The sequence below is a fragment of the Ursus maritimus genome, unplaced genomic scaffold (assembly GCF_017311325.1).
Source record: "Ursus maritimus isolate PB19 unplaced genomic scaffold, ASM1731132v1 scaffold_34, whole genome shotgun sequence".
In the NCBI taxonomy this organism is placed as follows: Eukaryota; Metazoa; Chordata; class Mammalia; order Carnivora; family Ursidae; genus Ursus; species Ursus maritimus.
Window position 1 is genome coordinate 6663455 of NW_024426008.1, and position 18911 is coordinate 6682365.

An 18911-nucleotide genomic window follows, 5' to 3' on the forward strand; every position below is an offset into this window, starting at 1 on the left:
ATTTGGCATCCTATCTTCCTTCTCTCTTTTTGTCCAGTTAGCATTGCACACTCCTGCTGGCTCTTGGCTTTACCTGAGCAAACAGTGTTTACTCCGAAGGGCCTGGCAACGTTACCGCTGCAAGCCCCGGTTCTGGCCGGGTATCCCAAGTTCAAGAGGCCCCAACCCAGGCTCGGTCGGCTGGAGCCTGGCACAGAAGGGACAACGGACTTCGGAGGCGTGGGAACCCGAGCCTCGCGCCCCTCCTACCTGGCTGGGCGGAGCCGGGCCCGCCGGGAAAGTGTGAGGGCCGCCCCCCGGGGCGCTCAGTCTCGGGCGGGCGCTGCTGCGCTGTACCCGGAGTCCCGCTCCCGAGCCGGTAGGGGCCGCGCGCGGGACCAGCGTCGGAGTGCCCCGCCCCCGCCCCGCCGGGTCATTCCTGCAAGTGGCCAAACCAGCCGGACAAGGCCAACTCACCGCGGCTCCCGGCGGCAGCAGGTGGCCCCGGACTTCCCGCCGTCGCCGCTGCCCCGGCGGGCCGCGCGCCCCGGAGCCGGCTGGGCTATTCTCGCCGGGCGGGATGGAGGCGGACGGGGACCGGGAGGAGCTGGCCCGCCTGCGCTCGGTCTTCGCTGCCTGCGACGCGAACCGCTCGGGGCGCCTGGAGCGCGAGGAGTTTGGCGCGCTGTGCGCGGAGCTGCGCGTGCGGCCGGCGGACGCCGAGGCCGTGTTCCAGCGGCTAGACGCTGACCGCGACGGCGCCATCACCTTTCAGGAGTTCGCGCGCGGCTTCCGTGGGCTCCGCCGCGGGGGGCGGCGCCGAGGCTGGCCTTCAGGGGGACCAGCGCCCGCCTCAGCCCAGGCGGGGCCCGACCCCGAGGACAGCGAAGAGGACGAGGGCGACGGGGACGCGCTGGAAGCCCCCTGGGGTCGGGCCAGTTCCGGCCAGGCTTGGCAGGACTTCCAGGCGCGACTTGGAGACGAGGCCAAATTCATCCCCAGGTGCGTGTGTGGGTTGGAGGGCGGGAGGTGAGGATGGTCTTACCTGCCCTTCCTGGTGCGCTGGCATCTCGCCCTTAACCCGCGGAGTGGGCAGACCCACTAGCCCCTACTCCTTGTGAGTTGCTTTTCTCCATCCACGGACTCTAATTTTTCCAAGACGAGATCCCCTAGAGTTGAAGAAAGGGAGTGCGTTCGGAGTCAGGGTTTGGGGAGAAAGTTTCACTTGCTCATTTCTGAGGGCCACACAGTGAAATCCGCAGCGTCCAGAGTTTGTGCCCAGACCAGAGTTTAGGAGCGCTCCCCACATCTCATCGCACCTTCTGCCAAGGCCTTCTGGCTGCACCCGGGAGTGGCGACCCGGAGCTGCGACACGGTCAAAACTCGTGTCCTTTATATGTAGTAGTTCTTGTATTTGTTATTTTCCTACAACAACACAGACGCCGAAACATGTTGGGCATTTATATTGCTGGACTTACATATTCATTGATGTGCTAGGTATTTTACAGAGTTCGTTCGTTTAATTTTTGCAACAACCCTGGGAAGTGGTTTTCTTATCTCTGATGGTTGAAGAAACTAAGACCCAGAAATTAAGTCCTGTAAGACATTAAGGAGCTTCACTGGTTAATGAAAGAGCAGGGATTTGATCCCATGTGTTGTTGAACTGAAAATCTTGCTTTTTATGCAATGGAATAAAATGATAAAATTATACAGTAAATTCTCTATGTCTTGGACAGAAATAGTATCAAGTTGCTAACTTAATTCTCAGGGGGAAAGGGAATGCTTGTAGGGGCAGGGCATGGAGAGAAAGATACTCAGTTTTTATTCAAGAGTGATATGCATTTGTCCTCGACTTACTGTCATGGTATGTCTTGAACTGTTATTTTCACTTCTCCTCAGACACTACAAACATGTTAATGCTATAAAATGTATTTCTGTTTGGATTATGGTTGAAAGCTTATGGAGCTCTGGCTGTCCTTATTGAGAACTGAAAGGTATCATTTTGGCTGGCAGCACGCATATCTTAGACATAAGACTCAGAAAAGCAAATAGCCCTGGGACGGTCAGTGGTCTTGCTCACCCATTCACAGCTTGGACCTGCAGGCCTGGGAGTCCCACTTCCTCCTCCGCCCAGCTCCTCCCTCCAGTTTGGAGAGCAAGGCATTGGAGAGTGACTCATTGCCAAGTATGAGACGGATGGTGTAGAGAAAGTGGGTGTGATACCCATCTTTTCTATTATTTACAAACGAGTTAAAATCCAACGTCTCCACCAGGGAAGTAGAAAAATGTAAGCATTGCTATAAACTATACTCTTGGAATTATCTTTTATCTGGTTTGGGTCCAGCTAGTTACAAAAGGTAACAATTTAAGAATCAGGAAAGGTGAACCCATGCTGTGTTTTACACACATACCCACACACAGATCTGTCAAGTCTCAGCAACAAATATTTGACACTTAACCTTGAAATGATTAGGATGGTCTTCTTAGTATCAGTATAGAAACCAGGATTTAATATTAGTGGTGATATTGTTATTATCATGATGCCTTTCCAAACTCTTCAAAGGTTATTAAGTTTAATGGGCACCAATGTCACCTGGTAGACTTGTGTTTTAAGCCACACCCCCTTGTGATTGGAGATTAACAAGTACAATATTTGCCTTCCTGTGCTTGTTCAAGTGGAAAAGAACTAAACTGAGTTGCTTCATCTGATTGTTACCATGGCAGCCAATAACTGTTTTTGGTAAATTCGTTGGCTTCTATTCCACTTCCTTATACAGCTGTTCACCTTCCCATCCTCTCATCCAAATGTAGTAGAAATCTTTTGTTATTGATAATGCCATTGGCATTATTTCAGCCAAATTAATTCTGCAGACATTATTGAGTGATTTTGTGCCAGACACTGTCATAGGTCCTGCCCTAGGCCCCTGGGGACAAAGAGAAGGATGAGATGTAGTTCATGCCCTCAAGAAGTTTATAGTGTGGGTGAAGCACTTCTCAAGAATTTCATCAAAGAACATTTAAAGGCAAAAGAGGGTTATTTGCAAGAAATTCCATATATAGCCCAACAGACAACTGCAACCAGTAGCTGTCTTTGAAATCTTGAGTTTTTATTTTAAAAACAGGGCATGTATTTGTTCAGTTTACTCCATGATATATTGGGACTTATTTTAATATAAAATGTTATACTTTCCTCCAGTGGAAAAATTGTTTCTCTAGGAAGGTGTGCCATTTCATCTAGTGGCTTTGTTTCTCATCTGGCACACCATCTTACCCCTTGTGGCTTCTTGTCCCATTCTTATCCAGCAGGTTTTCATGTCCAGTTTGAGATCAGGTATCAGATATAAGTATGTTTGGCCCCTATAAGGCAAAGTGTGGCAGTGTTGACAGAATTTCCATTTATAAGACCATTCAAGCTCCTGGTTTAAAAATATTAAACAAGTTTGGGTTTAAACTCCCCAGTCATCAATACTGTGATCTTAGAGAAGAAATACTGTTGCACTCTAAAAGGATGAAAATGGTCTCTGAGATGTGTGTCAACTCACTCTGAAGTTGGTTTTTTCATGGACAATTGAAAGACTCCTTCCCCTAAAGGGGAATGTCCCCAGTAGTCAAGTGACCTATTAACCTGAGCTGGGCAGGTGTAAATCGTCTATGGGGCAGGATGGCCATCACCACTTCCTAGTGAACTGGAATTCGGTCAGCCAACAGGTGAAACCAGAATGGCCAAGGTGATGTGGTTATAGAAGAGAATTCAGGAAGGAAGATTGTACAGGGCCAAGAACATTCCATGAAGTGGGGAGAAAATGTTTGGTGAGAGATAGAGAACAGACTTGTAATAACCTAGTCTGGCCAATTTCTTGTGCTGGGGGTTATGAAAGGGAGTTTTGTACCTAGTAGGTACTTAATAAATGCGCTCCGTAAATGTTTGCAAAATGAACAGAATAAACTGGTGTTCTTTGATTCCTTGATTCATATACTGAGAATGCAGTTCATGTTATAAGCATCTTCTCCATTCTTTTTGTTGATTCTCTCTCTCTCTCTCTCTTTTTACGTTCTTGTGTGAGCTGGTCGTGGTGTTCTAAGATTGGCAAGGAGAGAGGGAAATAGGATGTCTGTGTGTTTGTGTGTGTGTGTGTGTGTGTGTGTGTGAGCATTTGACCAAGGGATAGTGGGACAGTAGAACTCTCTCCTCTAGGAGGACCTGAAGCTTTTGAGAGTTTTCTCAACTGTGTTGGTTCTGATTGTGTTATTTGTGAATTGATACCACTTGATAAATCAACTTAGAACTGCATGTTTTCACAAACAGAAACGTGAGCTCCAGCTGGCATGAGCACAACAGTGGATTTGTGCGTGGGCACAGGTTCTGCCACAATGGCCAGATCAGGGACAGACCCAGGAGGGTGCTTGTAATGTAACAGGCATGATTGTGATTGGTGACCTGCCAGGCTGGGCTGGGCTGCCGCTGTTGTTCAGACACCCAAATCGGTCCCGCATGGTCAGCTGTTTCTCATGGTTTCTGATCTTCCTACACACACACTGTTGAAGGGGAGGCTTTTATTTTGATCATCTAGAAACAATAAATTTAATTGAGAAGAACCAAAACTACCCACTTATGAGCTGCCTATGGTTTGTCAAAAACAGTGTACTTCAGCATATCCACATAACTGTAGTGATGATTATGAAAATCAAGGGAAAAAGATCAATGGCTGAGCACCAATCCCACTTAAGCAGGACATTTTTTAAAACATGTAGTTACAAGTAGGCAGAGGGATAGTTTCCACACTGGTTCTTTTACTTTTCCCCTTCTTGGTTTCCACGTTAGCCCTTTCCAGTCTGATTCTTTCTTTCCTAATAACACAGTTGCTTCACAAGCCCCCTTCTCTTCCATGATGTGCTTCACAAGATGGGAAAGCAGAGGATAGATGTAGGCAGAGAAACATAAACTCAGAGGAAGGGCTGGAGACATGGAGCGGGAGAGGAGGGGAAAGATAGAGATCAACACACAGATGGACAGATTGGATAGTGCCTCAGTTTCCCCTCTCTTTCCACTGAATGAGTTCATGGAAAGCTATCTTGAGGTGGGAGGGACAAATCAGCTCTGCTCTACTTGATTTTAGCTCTTGAGTATCCTCAGAATGTGAACTTCTTGGTGCTTTGGATGGTGTTTGTAGTATTTGAAGATATGTTTTTCACTCATGTGGCCAGAAATATTATTTGGTGTTCATCCAAGTAGGTAAAGACTTGTCTAGCCTTGAGGCGTGCCAGTGGGTTGGACCCCAGTCCTGGAAGAGGATTAAGGGTGTTTTTGCCCGAGTGTGGTATTTACCTCTGGCCCTGGCTTTGGGATCTATCAGTGTTCTGGCCACAGTCTTTCCAGATTTCTCTGCTTTTTCTCGGTTCAGAAGTGGGATCTTTATAGGTATATATTTTCTAACTGTTGTTGGTCTGTTGCTTTTCCTTTTCCCCTCCCTAGTATATCCTCTCCTATAATTCTGTGTGTCATTGCCCTGCTGCTGAATGGGAGAAACCTGTCTGTTGAGAAGACCACAGCTCTGCCTTGAACTTTTTGAGCCCTGCTCCTGGGCTCTGTAGGAGTCTGTGCACGGCTTGGCTTTTATGGGCTCTACTTGCTGGTGGTCCCTCCTGGTTTTGATATTTGAATTTTATCTCAAGGTAATGATTTCAATTTTGGCCTCCTGGCCCCAGAAACATGTTCTCGCTGTCCCGTCCTTGGAGGTTTATCTGTCTGGCCAGATGGTTAGTGGCCCTGCTCAGACTGAAATCTCACTGATTGTTCAGTGCTTTGTTCTCAGGTTTTGATAAGAGATGATTTATCCTACCCTTATGGTGTGGACACAAAGAAAAAGGCTCAAAATGGGGTGTCCTTGGGGAAGACTACCCTCCAGTACCATAGACTGTTCTCTTAGCTAATCTTTTTTTTTTTTTTAAAGATTTTATTTATTTATTCGACAGAGAGAGACAGCCAGCGAGAGAGGGAACACAAGCAGGGGGAGTGGGAGAGGAAGAAGCAGGCTCATAGCGGAAGAGCCTGATGTGGGACTCGATCCCGTAACGCCGGGATCACGCCCTGAGCCGAAGGCAGACGCTCAACCGCTGTGCCACCCAGGCGCCCCTCTTAGCTAATCTTTTAACCTGAAGTTTTGATAGACTCCTCTCCCAAATCACTGTTCAAATTCAAGGTCATACTACTCCTGTCACATTGAGCATGGAGAAATTTTTGCCCATTTCTTCATTTCTGCCTGGGCTACATAATCTTACTTCATTTGAAAATAGAAGTAGCTGCATAACGCTGATCTGCCTTGAATGGAGGCTTGGAGGCTGATGGCAGAAATGAGACCCTGTAGGTGATGAAGAGATTCAAATGCCTGGGTTTTTTCCTCCTAAAATGGTGTATACAGCATACACTCTTGCTTTGTGCGTGACTTGTTAACACTAAAGTAGCTCCCCATTGCAGTATGTTGTTGGAAGGAAGAAATGGGGAGAGATTCCTTATTGTGGGTATTTAGGCTACTTTTATCTAACGATATTCGTCTTAAATCAGGTTGTAAAATGGAAAGCAAACACTGTTTTCCACAGGGAAGTTGTTGTGGAGGAATATAGGTATGACACATGATTTCTTTATAATTAGTTCCTCAAAAAAGGATTCCATTGCTTCAACTTGTAAATGTTTGGAACTTCCCAAATCATAATCACTTTTGTCAGAGCAGTTATAAAAGGAGAATAGTGAATTTTAATCCTTAAGGACTTAGTCTGTATGTCTTATAAAAAGATCTATAGATGCAGAAGCTCAAACATGTTTCTTTAATTCTTTCTGTCATTCACTCAGTGGGCCTTCCAGTGTCCTAGGCACTAGAGAGACTTTATAGACTTGACCCTGACCTCCAAGGAGCGCATTGTCTCACTTTCTTAAGTATGTAGGAGGTTCTGACACCTGAAGGACCTGGAATTGCAGTATAATCAGTGAAAAACTACCTCCTGGTGTATACCCCAGGCTATGGACATTTCATGTCAAGAGTGTTTCTCAAATCAGGGGCCACAGACCTTTTGGGGTCTTTACACGTATACTTGGGAATCTTAGAATACTGAACATTTTTGTTTTCGTTTCGAGGAAATATAATAGAAACTAATTTGCGCACATTTGGAATCACCTGATGACTCACAGATTTGGCCGCACCGTTTCAAAGCCTGCCTCTGTGGTAAAGATTGTGCAGCATCCTGCATTCGTTGTCACGGGCCGATGAGGAAGGCAGGACAGTGGCTGACAAGGCAGCGTGTTGAGTGGTCTGTGGTCTCGGTAGAAAGTGACGGGACGGTGGGGCTCTTGTCATGTCATTGTGCTCAGAAGAGCCACTTGAAGCTGTACTACCGTAGTGACGTTGGCGATGGCGATTTCGCTTCAGAGTAGATGAATGTTGCTAGTTCTGATCTCATCGATTCTGTAAATGTATGTTGGCCTTCTAAATGTTTTGGCGCTATAGGAAGTTTTTATCTGGTTTATGTTTGTTCGTAGTTAAGCAACATGGCATAAACAATGTTTACGTCAACTCTGGCACCCAGAGGAGACATTTTTAAGTAAGGTCTGCATGTTAATCAAGTGTGAGATAGAATGTTCTAAAAGAATGTGAAATTCTCAAGGACAGTATAGGATTGGCAACGTTAGTGTATTTTTCTTTGCTTATCAATCTTGTCTGCCACTTGAGGGTGTAATTCTGTGGAAGAAGTTCATCGTAAATTGCTCCCAGTCTTTTCATTTACCCACAGAAGAAACTCTTCTTGCCTTTTTTTATTATCTGTCAGTCCTTCCTCCCTCCCTCCTTCCTTGCTTCTTTCCTTCAAATAATACGTTTTCATATGCACATGTTCCCCAGGACTGCACTAGGCACCAGGTGTTTTAAAACAGAACCCTGTCAGAAATCAAAGTTTCTTGGCCAGTTTGTCTCTATCCAGAGGTGACAGCGTCAGTGAGGGTATAAAGTGGGAAGAATCATGGGTGGATGGATAGTCTGGGTCCAGCTCTTACCGGTGGTCAGAATCCAAGCAGATGAACTAAAGTCAGAGAGTTTCCTCCTGTCTTCGATGCAGAAATCGTGTCCTTCCAGCTCCTGTGGTGCTGTAACTGTTCCAGGGAGAGACTCCGGGCACCTGTCAGATAACCTCCAGGTTCCCTTCTCTTACCATCCTGTGGAGTGTGACTGACGTAATGGAGGGGGGCTCACGAAGTCAAAGGCTCTGGGGCCAGGTGGGTAACATTGACCTGGTGGAGGAGAGTCTGAGCCCAGTACCAGCCTCGGCTTTACCTGGGAGGATGGAGTTACTATCATGATGGTTGTAAGGCCCAGTGCTGTCAGTGATGCCAACTTACAAAAGATGGTGAAAATTTCGGATTTTAAGTGGAAATTGCTGATTTGCATCCTCTGTGAAGGTCAAAGCATGGAGGTGGGAAAGATACCATTTCCCGTGTGCATCCTTTGTTTCCTACCTGTGAGCGTGCCCTGGTAAATTCCAGTGTCGGGTATAGTTTCGCTTTGAAGATCCATGTTGATGTGAGCATGTGATTGCATGGTACCCTAACTCAGGACTTTAATTGTGCTGCTACTTCTGCTTGCAAGTTTGTACATAGTATTTTTTGACCCAAAGATAGTCTCTCTTTGCTCACTTTTTTTTTTTTTTTTTTGCTCTTGGATATTATTATACTTTTCAGAGTTAGCTCGTTGAGGCTCAACAGATGTTGCTGTACAGTATTTTCCACCTCTGGGTTATGCTGCCCTCCTTGGAGGAGGAGGGGTGTTTTCTGAATGCACTGGGATGTCCAGAACCCCTTTTACCCTGATGTCTGTCTTTCTCTTTTATTTGAAGCTGAAATAATTTTTAAGACATGTCATAGTTTTTGGGGCGCCTGGGTGGCACAGCGATTGGGCGTCTGCCTTCGGCTCAGGGCGTGGTCCCGGCGTTGTGGGATCGAGCCCCACGTCGGGCTCTTCCGCTATGAGCCTGCTTCTTCCTCTCCCACTACCCCTGCTTGTGTTCCCTCTCTCGCTGGCTGTCTCTCTCTGTCGAATAAATAAATAAAATCTTTAAAAAAAAAGAAAAAAAAGACATGTCATAGTTTTTAAGGATGTCATACTTTTTAAGACTTGTAACAAAATCAATCTGATTGGAGTGACTTCTGATTATAAATAGAAGAATGTAGTTACAAGAGGTACAGCAGTGGTATTTTCTTTCATCGTTGGAATACTTTGTTCTTCAGGCAAAACATTTTTCATGGGGATGAAAAGATGCTCAATATCACTAGTCATCAGGGAAATGCAAATCAAAACCACAATGAGATACCATTTCATACCTGTATCAAAAAACCCCAGAAAGTAACACATCCTAGTGAGCATGGAGAAATGGAACCCTGGTACACTGTTGGTGGGAACATAAAATGGTGCAGCCACTGTGGAAAACACTACGGAATTTTCTCAAAAAGTTAGAAATAGAACTACCCCATGATTCAGTAGACCCACTTCTGGGTATGTATCCAAGAGAATTGATTGAAATCAGAATCTTGAAGAGATATCTGCATTCCCATGGTCATTGTAGCATTATTCACCATAGCCAAGATGTGGAAGCAATCTAAGTGCCCATCGAAAGATGATTGGATGAAGAAAAGGTATATACATACAATGGAATATCATTCAGCTTTAAAAAATAAGGAATTCCCACAATAGGCAACACCATGGATGAACCTTGAGGAATTACACTAAGCGAAATAAGCTGGTCATAGAAGGACAAATACTGCATGATTCCACTTGTATGAAGTATCCTCTTGGAAGTCAAACTCTTGGAAGGAGGAAGTAGAATGGTGGTCATAGGGGCAAGGGGAGGGGAAAATGAGGAGTTGCTGTTTGATGGGTATGCATCTGTCATTCAAGATGAAAAAATTCTGGAGATTTGCTTTACAATAATGTGTCAGCAATACTGTCCTGTTTGCTTAAATTTTTGTTAAGAAAGTAGATGTCATGTATGTTTCTCACCACAAGAAAAAAACAAAGAAATATGAATTTTTTTTACAGAGATGAGAAATTTGAGAAGGTACCAAAGCTCTGTGTCTTAGTTTTTGTTTGTTTTTGTCTTTTGTCTTTGAGCAGTCCCAAATACAGGTTCTGTCAAACTTTGCCCCTTTAATGTACTCTTTACTGCTGTTTCTGGGTGAGCAAGCAGAAACACTTGAGATAATGACACATTCATTCATTCATTCATTTAGTTAAAAGATTTTATTTATATGAGAAAGAGAAAGAGCACGAGCAGGAGGGAGGACCAAAGGGAGAGGGTGAAGCAGGCTCCCCACTAGGCAGAGAGTCCGACTTGGGACTTGATCCCAGGACCCTGAGCTGAAGGCAGACTCTTAACCGACTGAGCCACCCAGGTGCCCCGAGATAATGACACATTTTAAGAGCACCCTCCCGCCACACACACACCAGGGCAACCACTCCCTTCAATTTCAATTTTTTAAAACTTAGTTTTGGGACATTTTATGAGAATGTTCTGCCACAAACCCCCATTGTGATTATTTACAATTATAAAATTATGGGGGCACGTTCACGTGGCCATTTTGTTATAGTGGTAACTTTGACCAAGAATATATTTTAAATGTCTGGATATAAAGCAAAAAAGTGCAAGTCAGTTATTCATTCAGAAGCCCGAGTGCAGTGGTGAAAGTGTCACCTGCTGCCCGCGGTAAATTGCTGGCTTGTTGCTCACCTACTGGGCGTGGCGGCTGCTCCGTTACGTCCCTCGATGTGACACAGTCACTTTGTAATTCTTGCCTCCATAGAACAGAGTCACAGTCTGCTCTGGGCTGGGGTGGAAGAATTCCAGAAGAGTCACCCGACATTGGCTCAGGAAATCCATGTTTGAGGACGTTCGTATGTCATGTTTTCTGACAGAAACGCTGTAAACCAGTGTTAGTGTTTGTGATGCAAAATATTTTTTCTCTTCCTCCTCGGGAGTACATGGCATAGCATGTACTTCAGTCTGGCAGATAGGGTTCGCTTGGGGATGTTAACGAATGAATTACAGTGCAGGCATTCCTGCTCTAACGCGGTGTATGCATTCCAGAAAAACGTAATATTCTGCAAACACACAGGACATAGGAAAAAAAAAAGAATGAGGCCGACCACTCAGTATTGTGCACCTTTGTAACCAGAACACTAAAAAAAACAGTAACAAGCCTAATAAGGTACCAGCACAATAAAAAAAAAGTCATGTTAGAGTCTTAATAGACACAGAAATACAACATCCAGGAATACCTGTAGATAGTTTTAAAAAATGAAAATATTGGGGCGCCTGGGTGGCTCAGTCATTAATCGTCTGCCTTTGGCTCAGGGTGTGATCTCAGAGTCCTGAGATCGAGCCCCACATCAGGCTCGTCTGCTGGGAGGCTGCTTCTTTCTCTCCCACTCACCCTGCTTGTGTTCCCTCTCTCGCTGGCTGTCTCTCTGTCAAATAAATAAACAAAATCTTTAAAAAAAATGAAAATATAGGATTTTGTAGTTTATTTTTTTGAAGACGAAGGAAGGTTGATGGAGGGAGGTATATAGGTTGTGGCTCCTGAGTCATAGGGCCAAGGACAAAATGCATAAAGCTCTGAAAGAACCAAGACAAAGCACATGGACAGTCTGTGTCAAGAGGAAGGCCCGGGCCAGGTGGGCATTGTGTCCTGCACTGTGTTCACCTGCAGCTTGCTGCTTCAGCTTTGGGAAGGGACTTGCATTTGGTGGCTGTTACTTGGGGGGCTCAGGGGAGGCAAAGCATTAATATGCTGGGAAATACAACCTCTACTTTGGCACCGCTCACTTATTGACCTAGGAAACGAGCTCATTAATGCTATGGGAACACAATTGTGGCAGAGCAGTCCTGGTCTTGAGTACAGATTCGTGAGGGGCTAGAGCAAGGTACAAAGCTGTGACTGAGAGTGAGATTGGTTCCGTGTGGACAGCTTTGGAGGCTTCGTACTGGTCTAAAGGGATAATGCATCACCTTGCTGCTGATAGATTACAGTGAATAAGCTGTCTCCAGGCCAACAAAAATCTGTTGGTCTGCGAAGGTCTGCAGATCTTTCAGACGGGTTGTTACAATCCTCATGAGCCCTGGCAACAATTAAAATATTACGATATTTTTAAAGTGACCCTTAAAAAGTGACCTTACTGCATCAAATGACACTTAAAGTTCTTATTCAGCAACTGAAAAATAATTAGGTTCTTATTGAATTCAACTTATTCAACTGAATAAGTTGAATAATCTTATTTAACTCTTTTAGGCAGTGCTAGCTTGTATGTGCTGTGAAGCTGGTACATTTTTTGGTGTGTTTTTAGCCCCACAGTGCAATGCTTTAAACCACCGTATTATTTAGGGTTCCCTAGAGAAACAGAAACAATAAAGTGTGTGCGTGTGTGTGTCAGAGAGAGAAAAAAATTTATTTTAAAGAATTGGCTCATTGATTGTGGAGGCGGGCGAGTCCCAGCTCTGCAGGCGGGTAGACCAGGAGGCTGGAGACCCAGGGAAGAGTGAGTGTGGCAGCTGGAGTGTGAAGGCAGTCTGCTGGAAGAATGCCTTATTCCCTGGCAGAGGTCAGTCTTTGTCTTACTGTCTTCAGTTAATGGGATGAGGTGTGCCCACATTATGGAGGGTAATGTGCTTTACTCAGAGTCTACTGATTTAAATGCTAGTCTCATGTACAAAATACCTTCACAGCAATTATCTAGACATGTATGACCAAGTATTTGAGTACAGTAGCCTCACCAAGTTGACACATAACATGAACCACAGCCAGTGAGAAACTTTTTCAGATATTCTCAGTTTTTGAGATTCCCTGTGTCTTGGGAATCAGTTTTGATAAGATCAGAGGGCATTTTTAAAATGCTTCTAGGTTGTAAAATATGTACCAGAAAACTTTCGGATATTTATTTGAATCTAGAAAGATCCCTGTACATATGTTAGGTTCCTCCTATACCCCTTCCAAATGCCTAAACACTCTAAAACAACATACCAAATTTCTGTGGTGACTTTAATGTTACTATCATGTTCTATTGGCCAAGAAAAGGCTTACCGTACATGTATTTATGGCTCTGAGATGCACCCTCTCAGAGAAATGGACTTATTTTCTCTTCTTTCTTTTTTAAAATATTTATTCATTCATTTGAGAGAGAGAGCATCAGCGGGGCAAGGACAGAGAGAGAGGGAGAGAAGCAGACTCTCCACCGAGCAGAGAGCCTGATGCAGGGCTCAATCACGAGACCCAGAGATCATGACCTGAGCTGAAACCAAGAATCAGACCTTTAATCAACTAGGTGCGCTCCCAAATGGGCTGATTTTTCAAGTTCGTCTCTACCCCTCCATCCTTACCGTGCAGTCCCACTCTTTATCACAGTATCTCCAAGTCTGAACTGAGCAGCTGACAGAAGAGGCATTTTGTATTGAAGCAGCCTTAGCCTTCTGGCAAGCCATGCCAGCATTCCACACTGCTGCCCTTGTCCGGGCAAACCATCTGCTTGCTTGCTCACTTCTTTTTTCTTTGTCCTTCTTCTCCCCCTTTCTCACCCTCCCTCCTGAAAATACTGTGGGAAAGACATTATGCCAAGAAGTCCAAAGGCTGAAGTTTTAATGAGAAGCAATAGGAAATTCCTTAGAGTAGGGACACGTGCTTATTCTGCCGTCTCCAACTACTAGTTTTGGTCCCTGAGTTGGTAGTTGCTAACAAGGATGCAATTTGAGAGACATAAGGAAGCCCAGACATGTTCCACCACTTATGGGTCTTAAAATTCAGCCATAAGAAAGCCATAGTTCCATGCTTATATCCCCAGGAGGAGGCATTTTTCAGTTACTAGGAACTCAGCCTACACTGCTTTTAAATCCCAGCTTATCTCAGGCATTGCTACTCAAGGGCCTCAGACCGGCAGCATTGGCAGCACCCGGCAGTGGTTCCAGAGCTGCAGACTTCTAAGCCCCAGCATACACCTGCAGAAGGACCTGCATTTTAACAAGGTCCCTGGGTGATTTGTGCTTGTATTTAAGTCTGCCAGGGAAATGAGAAATGAGGGTATGGGATGTGGCCACATTGCGTTGGGAGTTGCTTATAAAAAGATAGAAAAGACCCAGAAAGAGCATGTTGAAGAGGTAGAAGATAGAAAAGGTGAACTTCACACACTCCAGAATTCTACCTTGGGTTGCCTCTGGTTGTCTGGAATATGAATTTTGAAGCGTTCATGACTGAACTTACCATGAAGATAAGTAATTGAGGCCTCACCGAGGGTATGGTGTATTTTGTGAATGCATTCTTCAGACACAGATATGCATACAGCGCAGTGTGCAGAGCTTAAGGGTGCACAACTTGCTGAATCTTCCCAGATGGAACACTCCCGTGATCGGCATCCAGATCAAGAAACGAACATATTACCACATTTGCAGAAGCCCTCAGTACTCCCTTCCAATCCCTGTTGCCCTCGCCCCCAGGTTAGTCATTATCCTTTGCCTGTTTGTTTTTTTTTTTAACTTACATACAGGGACTCCAATGGTGTATTTCCCTCGTGTCTTGGACTTGTACATCTGTCATTTCCATTGCTGTAGGGTATCCCTCTGTGTGAAGGTACAACAATTGATCCATTTTACAACTAATGGTCATTTGGGAAATTTCTGCTTTGTGGTTATTACCGCTGTAATGAGCAGTCTGTCACATGTCTTTTGGTAATTGTATGGACACATACAATGCATTGCTTTTAATAACTTCAAAATAATTTAAGATATCCTTGCTAACTCAGGATCATCATCATGAAGCTTTCATCCTGGGCTTAGCATAGCGATATCCCCAGGATTTGTGGGGATGGTCATTCAGCTTACACAGGTTACACTTCATTATTGTCAGTTCTTCCTTCCTTCCTGGGTACCTTCGTCTGCTAAAGATTCAGAAAGCACGTGATCACATATATTAGAATTATCCAAACCCCTGTTTGAATGTAGGTTATTCATGTACTGAGCAGGGCTTCTTTTCATTCTTTCTTGGTTTTCAACCTTCTTTTGGATTCTTCTTGGTGCCAGATCCCCAAGTTTTAGGTGGCTGAAGTGCTGCTGCCATTTTGAAATTACTATCATTTTTTGCCATCTTAATAATTTTCATTTCAATGTTAGCTCCTTTTCCCCTCTGTTCATTTTGAAAGTTCCTCAAAGTAGACATGATAGTTCTAAATTATCTTCATAGAAATTATGCCACTTAGGTAAGTACGGTTATTTATATTTTTATGAATACATGTGAGAAGCAGGTGTCTAGCCAAGAGTGGGTGTGAGCTTATGCTTGGATGAACCCATGGGAGTCTGGCAATGTGTGGGCTTGCACCTGTGTTGTGGGCCCCCAGCTGAAATTATTTGTAATGCTCTTTTTCTCTGAGTCTCGGGGAAATGCTACAAAAACTGTTCATGGAGGTAAACAGATATTTTGGGGGTTATTCCTGTCCACTTAAATGTATTATTAAAATAACTCTGTTACAGCTCCTTCTTTAGGACTTGGATTGAAAGCAACCATTCAACATTTATTTCCATTTTGTTTGGTGGCTTTTGGGCCAGTTGTACTGCCCAGGGGGGATGTTCTCCACACAGATGAGAATGGAGGGCAGCTCATGCCACAGGGAACCAGAACTGCAAACCAGGGAGGAGTAAAGGTTTGGGATGAAAAATATAAACTGAGATAAATGTAAATACACAGCGTACTGAAATTGCTTTTTTTTTTTTTTTTTTTAATCTGATGAACTGGTGAGTTAAGTTGATGACTCAATTAAGAGACCAGTTTTTCTTTTCTCCGTTCTCCTGAGGGGCTGAGGTCAGATTCCTTCAGGAGATCGTGTTTGCAGATCTGAAGGTTGTTTGCTCTTTTAGTGGGCTGCGGCTCTGGGAACTCAAAAGTGGATTAGTTTTCAGGACAACTGATCCTGGTAGAAGGTGAAAAAGTCAGATTTTAATAGGATTTCTGGCTACCTTCTTTTTTTTTTTAATCACATTCCAGAAAATCACCCTTCGGTTGTTGAGAAAATCAAATGAAAAAGTAATTAAACTTTCCTGCCGGACGCTGGGAAAGCAATGAAGTGGACAGTTGATGAGCAGCGAAGTGTATCTCGGGAAGCTTCTGCCTTGTGGAAAATAGGCCCCAGGCCCCACTGAATGAGACCAGGGGTCTCTCAGAAGGTCTTAACTGTTGCAATGTCTAATTAATTGATGTCAACCACATTTTACTTTAAAGCATTCAAGAAATTTATAGGGAAATCTCTGTAGCTAATTTGACTTTAGTTTGGTTTTTTTGATCCATCGCTGTGTAAAACAGAGAGACTGGAAAGCCATTATTGATTTATCTTTATGTTTGATGGTCTGGTAGGAAGGGAGATAGGTAAAAATCAATGATTCTTTAAAAAAGGTAGATTAAAAAATTCTTCGATATGCTTTTTGTGCCGTAACTCAACAAATACCACCGTGTGTACAAATAGTTTTAATTTAAGATAGTTTGAGGATGCTGTAGAAAAAACTTTCTCGTTCAATTAGATGATCTTTCAGAGCAAACTCTCGTAACCCTCAAGAGAGGTTTTTAAGAAGGCCAGAGCAGGCTGTTACGATCTACAACAGTACCCATACTCCAGCATAAGGCCAAGATTTAACTGTTGAAGAAAATGTGACTATAGCTTAGGCACCAAACAGTTATCTTCCCATGATTATCTATAATAACTTAGCATTAAATGCCAACCAATCAATAATTAGTAGTAGGTTTTCAATACCTATTAAATACAAATTCAAGAAGTATGTTTGCTGCAGAGTGCACAGGTAGATCGCACTTATATCCCAGAATATGCTAATTTTAGGAGAGAAAAATGTGCTCTTTAGCGGTACTCATGATTCTGTAGGATATTAAGAAGACTTTGGAGATTTTTTTTACAATAATTTCTTATTATGTTATGTTAGTCACCATACAGTACATCCCTAGTTTTTGATATAAAGTTCCATGATTCATTACTTGCACATAACACCCAGTGCACCATGCAATACGTGCCCTCCTTAATACCCATCACTGGCCTATCCCTTCCCGCCCCCCCCCCCAAGCCCTCAGTTTGTTTCCCAGAGTCCATAGTCTCTCATGGCTCATTCCCCCTTCTGTTTACCCCCCGTTCATTCTTCCCTTTCTTCTCCTACCGATCTTCCTATTTCTTATGTTCCATAAATGAGTGAAACCATATGATAATTGTCTTTCTCTGCTTGACTTATTTCACTGAAGAAAGAGAAATTAGGGAATCCATCCCATTTACAATAGCACCAAACATCATACGTTATCTCGAAATTAACTTAACCAGAGACGTAAAGGATCTATATTCTAGAAACTACAAATCACTCTTGAAAGACATTGAAGAAGACACAAAACGATGGAAATATATTCCATGCTCATGGATCGGAAGAATAAACATAGTTAAAATGTCTATGCTACCCAGAGCAATCTACACTTTCAGTGCCATCCTGATCAAAATACCAATGACATTTTTTCAAAGAACTGGAACAAACAGCCCTTAAATTTGTGTGGAAATAGAAAAGGCCCCGAATCGCCAAGGAACTGTTGAAAAGGAAAAACAAAGCTGGGGGCATCATGTTGCCGGATTTCAAGCTATACTACAGAGTTGGTACTGGCACAAAAACAGACACATAGACCAATGGAACAGAATAGAGAACCCAGAAATGGACCCTCAGCTCTTTGGGCAGCTAATCTTTGACAAAGCAGGAAAAACCATCCAGTGGAAAAAAGGCAGTCTCTTCAATAAATGGTGCTGGGAAAATTGGACAGCTACATGCAAAAGAATGAAAGTTGACCGCTCTCTCACACCATACACAAAGATAAACTCCAAATGAATGGAGATTTTTTAAAAAGACAGGCAAATCCTTATCTTTTATAGAGGCTGGTGGTGGGTTATCTGCGTAATGCAATATTTTAAATCTGTGTTGATCTACGTAAAATCATGCAATTTAATCTGTGTTTGAGGACTTGCATGTATATCTTAATGTTTAGAAACTTAAACGTACATATTCCTCTGTTACGAATGCATCCTTGTTTATTATTGAGGAAATATATTCAGGATTCACAACATTAGTTTAGACATTCAGCTGGAGTTCTGATTTCAGCAACCTCAGTGTTGAGAGCAACAGTGTACGCTCTTGCCTGTAGAGCTCAGATGTGTTTGGAATGCCCTGCTTTCTCAGTGTCAGAAGGCGATTGGCCCTTCTCAGCTTGGCAGTCAGATTTCCCACAGTTAGTCTCGTCCCTGACCCTGTGACCAACAAAGTTCATCAGCTCCCTCCTCACTACAGCCTTCCTTGGCCAGCCTCAGATCCAGCACAGAACTCCACCCTCGCCGCTTCAGCTCCCACTGAGTCCCTCCTTCCCCAGGCTCTGGCCTCTTTCATTCATTAATGCAGGATCTGTGTCTGGTCAGATCTCTGGTGCTGCAAGGGGTGTGGAGGCTGACAGGGTAACTGGAAAGGTAAGCATCCACAGAAAACTCAGTCCACAGAGCTTCAGATTCAGTGCGGCAGGGGATCTGATGGGGAAGATTTCTTGTTGTTGGAACAGTCAGGGCAGGATCCATGGAGGAGGCAGCTTTTGGGAGAGCCTTGACTGATGTGCAAGAATAGATTTCTAGAGAGGAAATACAAAAGGTTTTGATTTTGATCACAGACAAGTATCGAAATACACTTCACCCAGGAGGGAATGAAGGTGTTTCCCATGACATATTTGATCTGAACAACGTCTCCTTTGTTGAAAATTTATGTATTATGTGTTGGGCACTGTGCAAACTATTGAGGACAGTGAGCACCTAAGAGTGCTTAGAATATGAGCAGGTTGAAGGAAATGA

At 43.9% G+C, this 18911-nt stretch overlaps 1 protein-coding gene across 1 annotated transcript in view; it reads left to right on the forward strand.

Moving 5' to 3' along the window:
* Nucleotides 1–559: 559 nt before the first annotated feature.
* Nucleotides 560–18911, forward strand: part of RASEF (RAS and EF-hand domain containing) — a 77389-nt gene continuing 59037 nt past the window's right edge. Inside the window, exon 1 of the mRNA XM_008695821.2 lies at nucleotides 560–981. Within this exon, the coding sequence (XP_008694043.2) occupies nucleotides 560–981 (422 nt within the window). The remainder of the gene's footprint in view (nucleotides 982–18911) is intronic.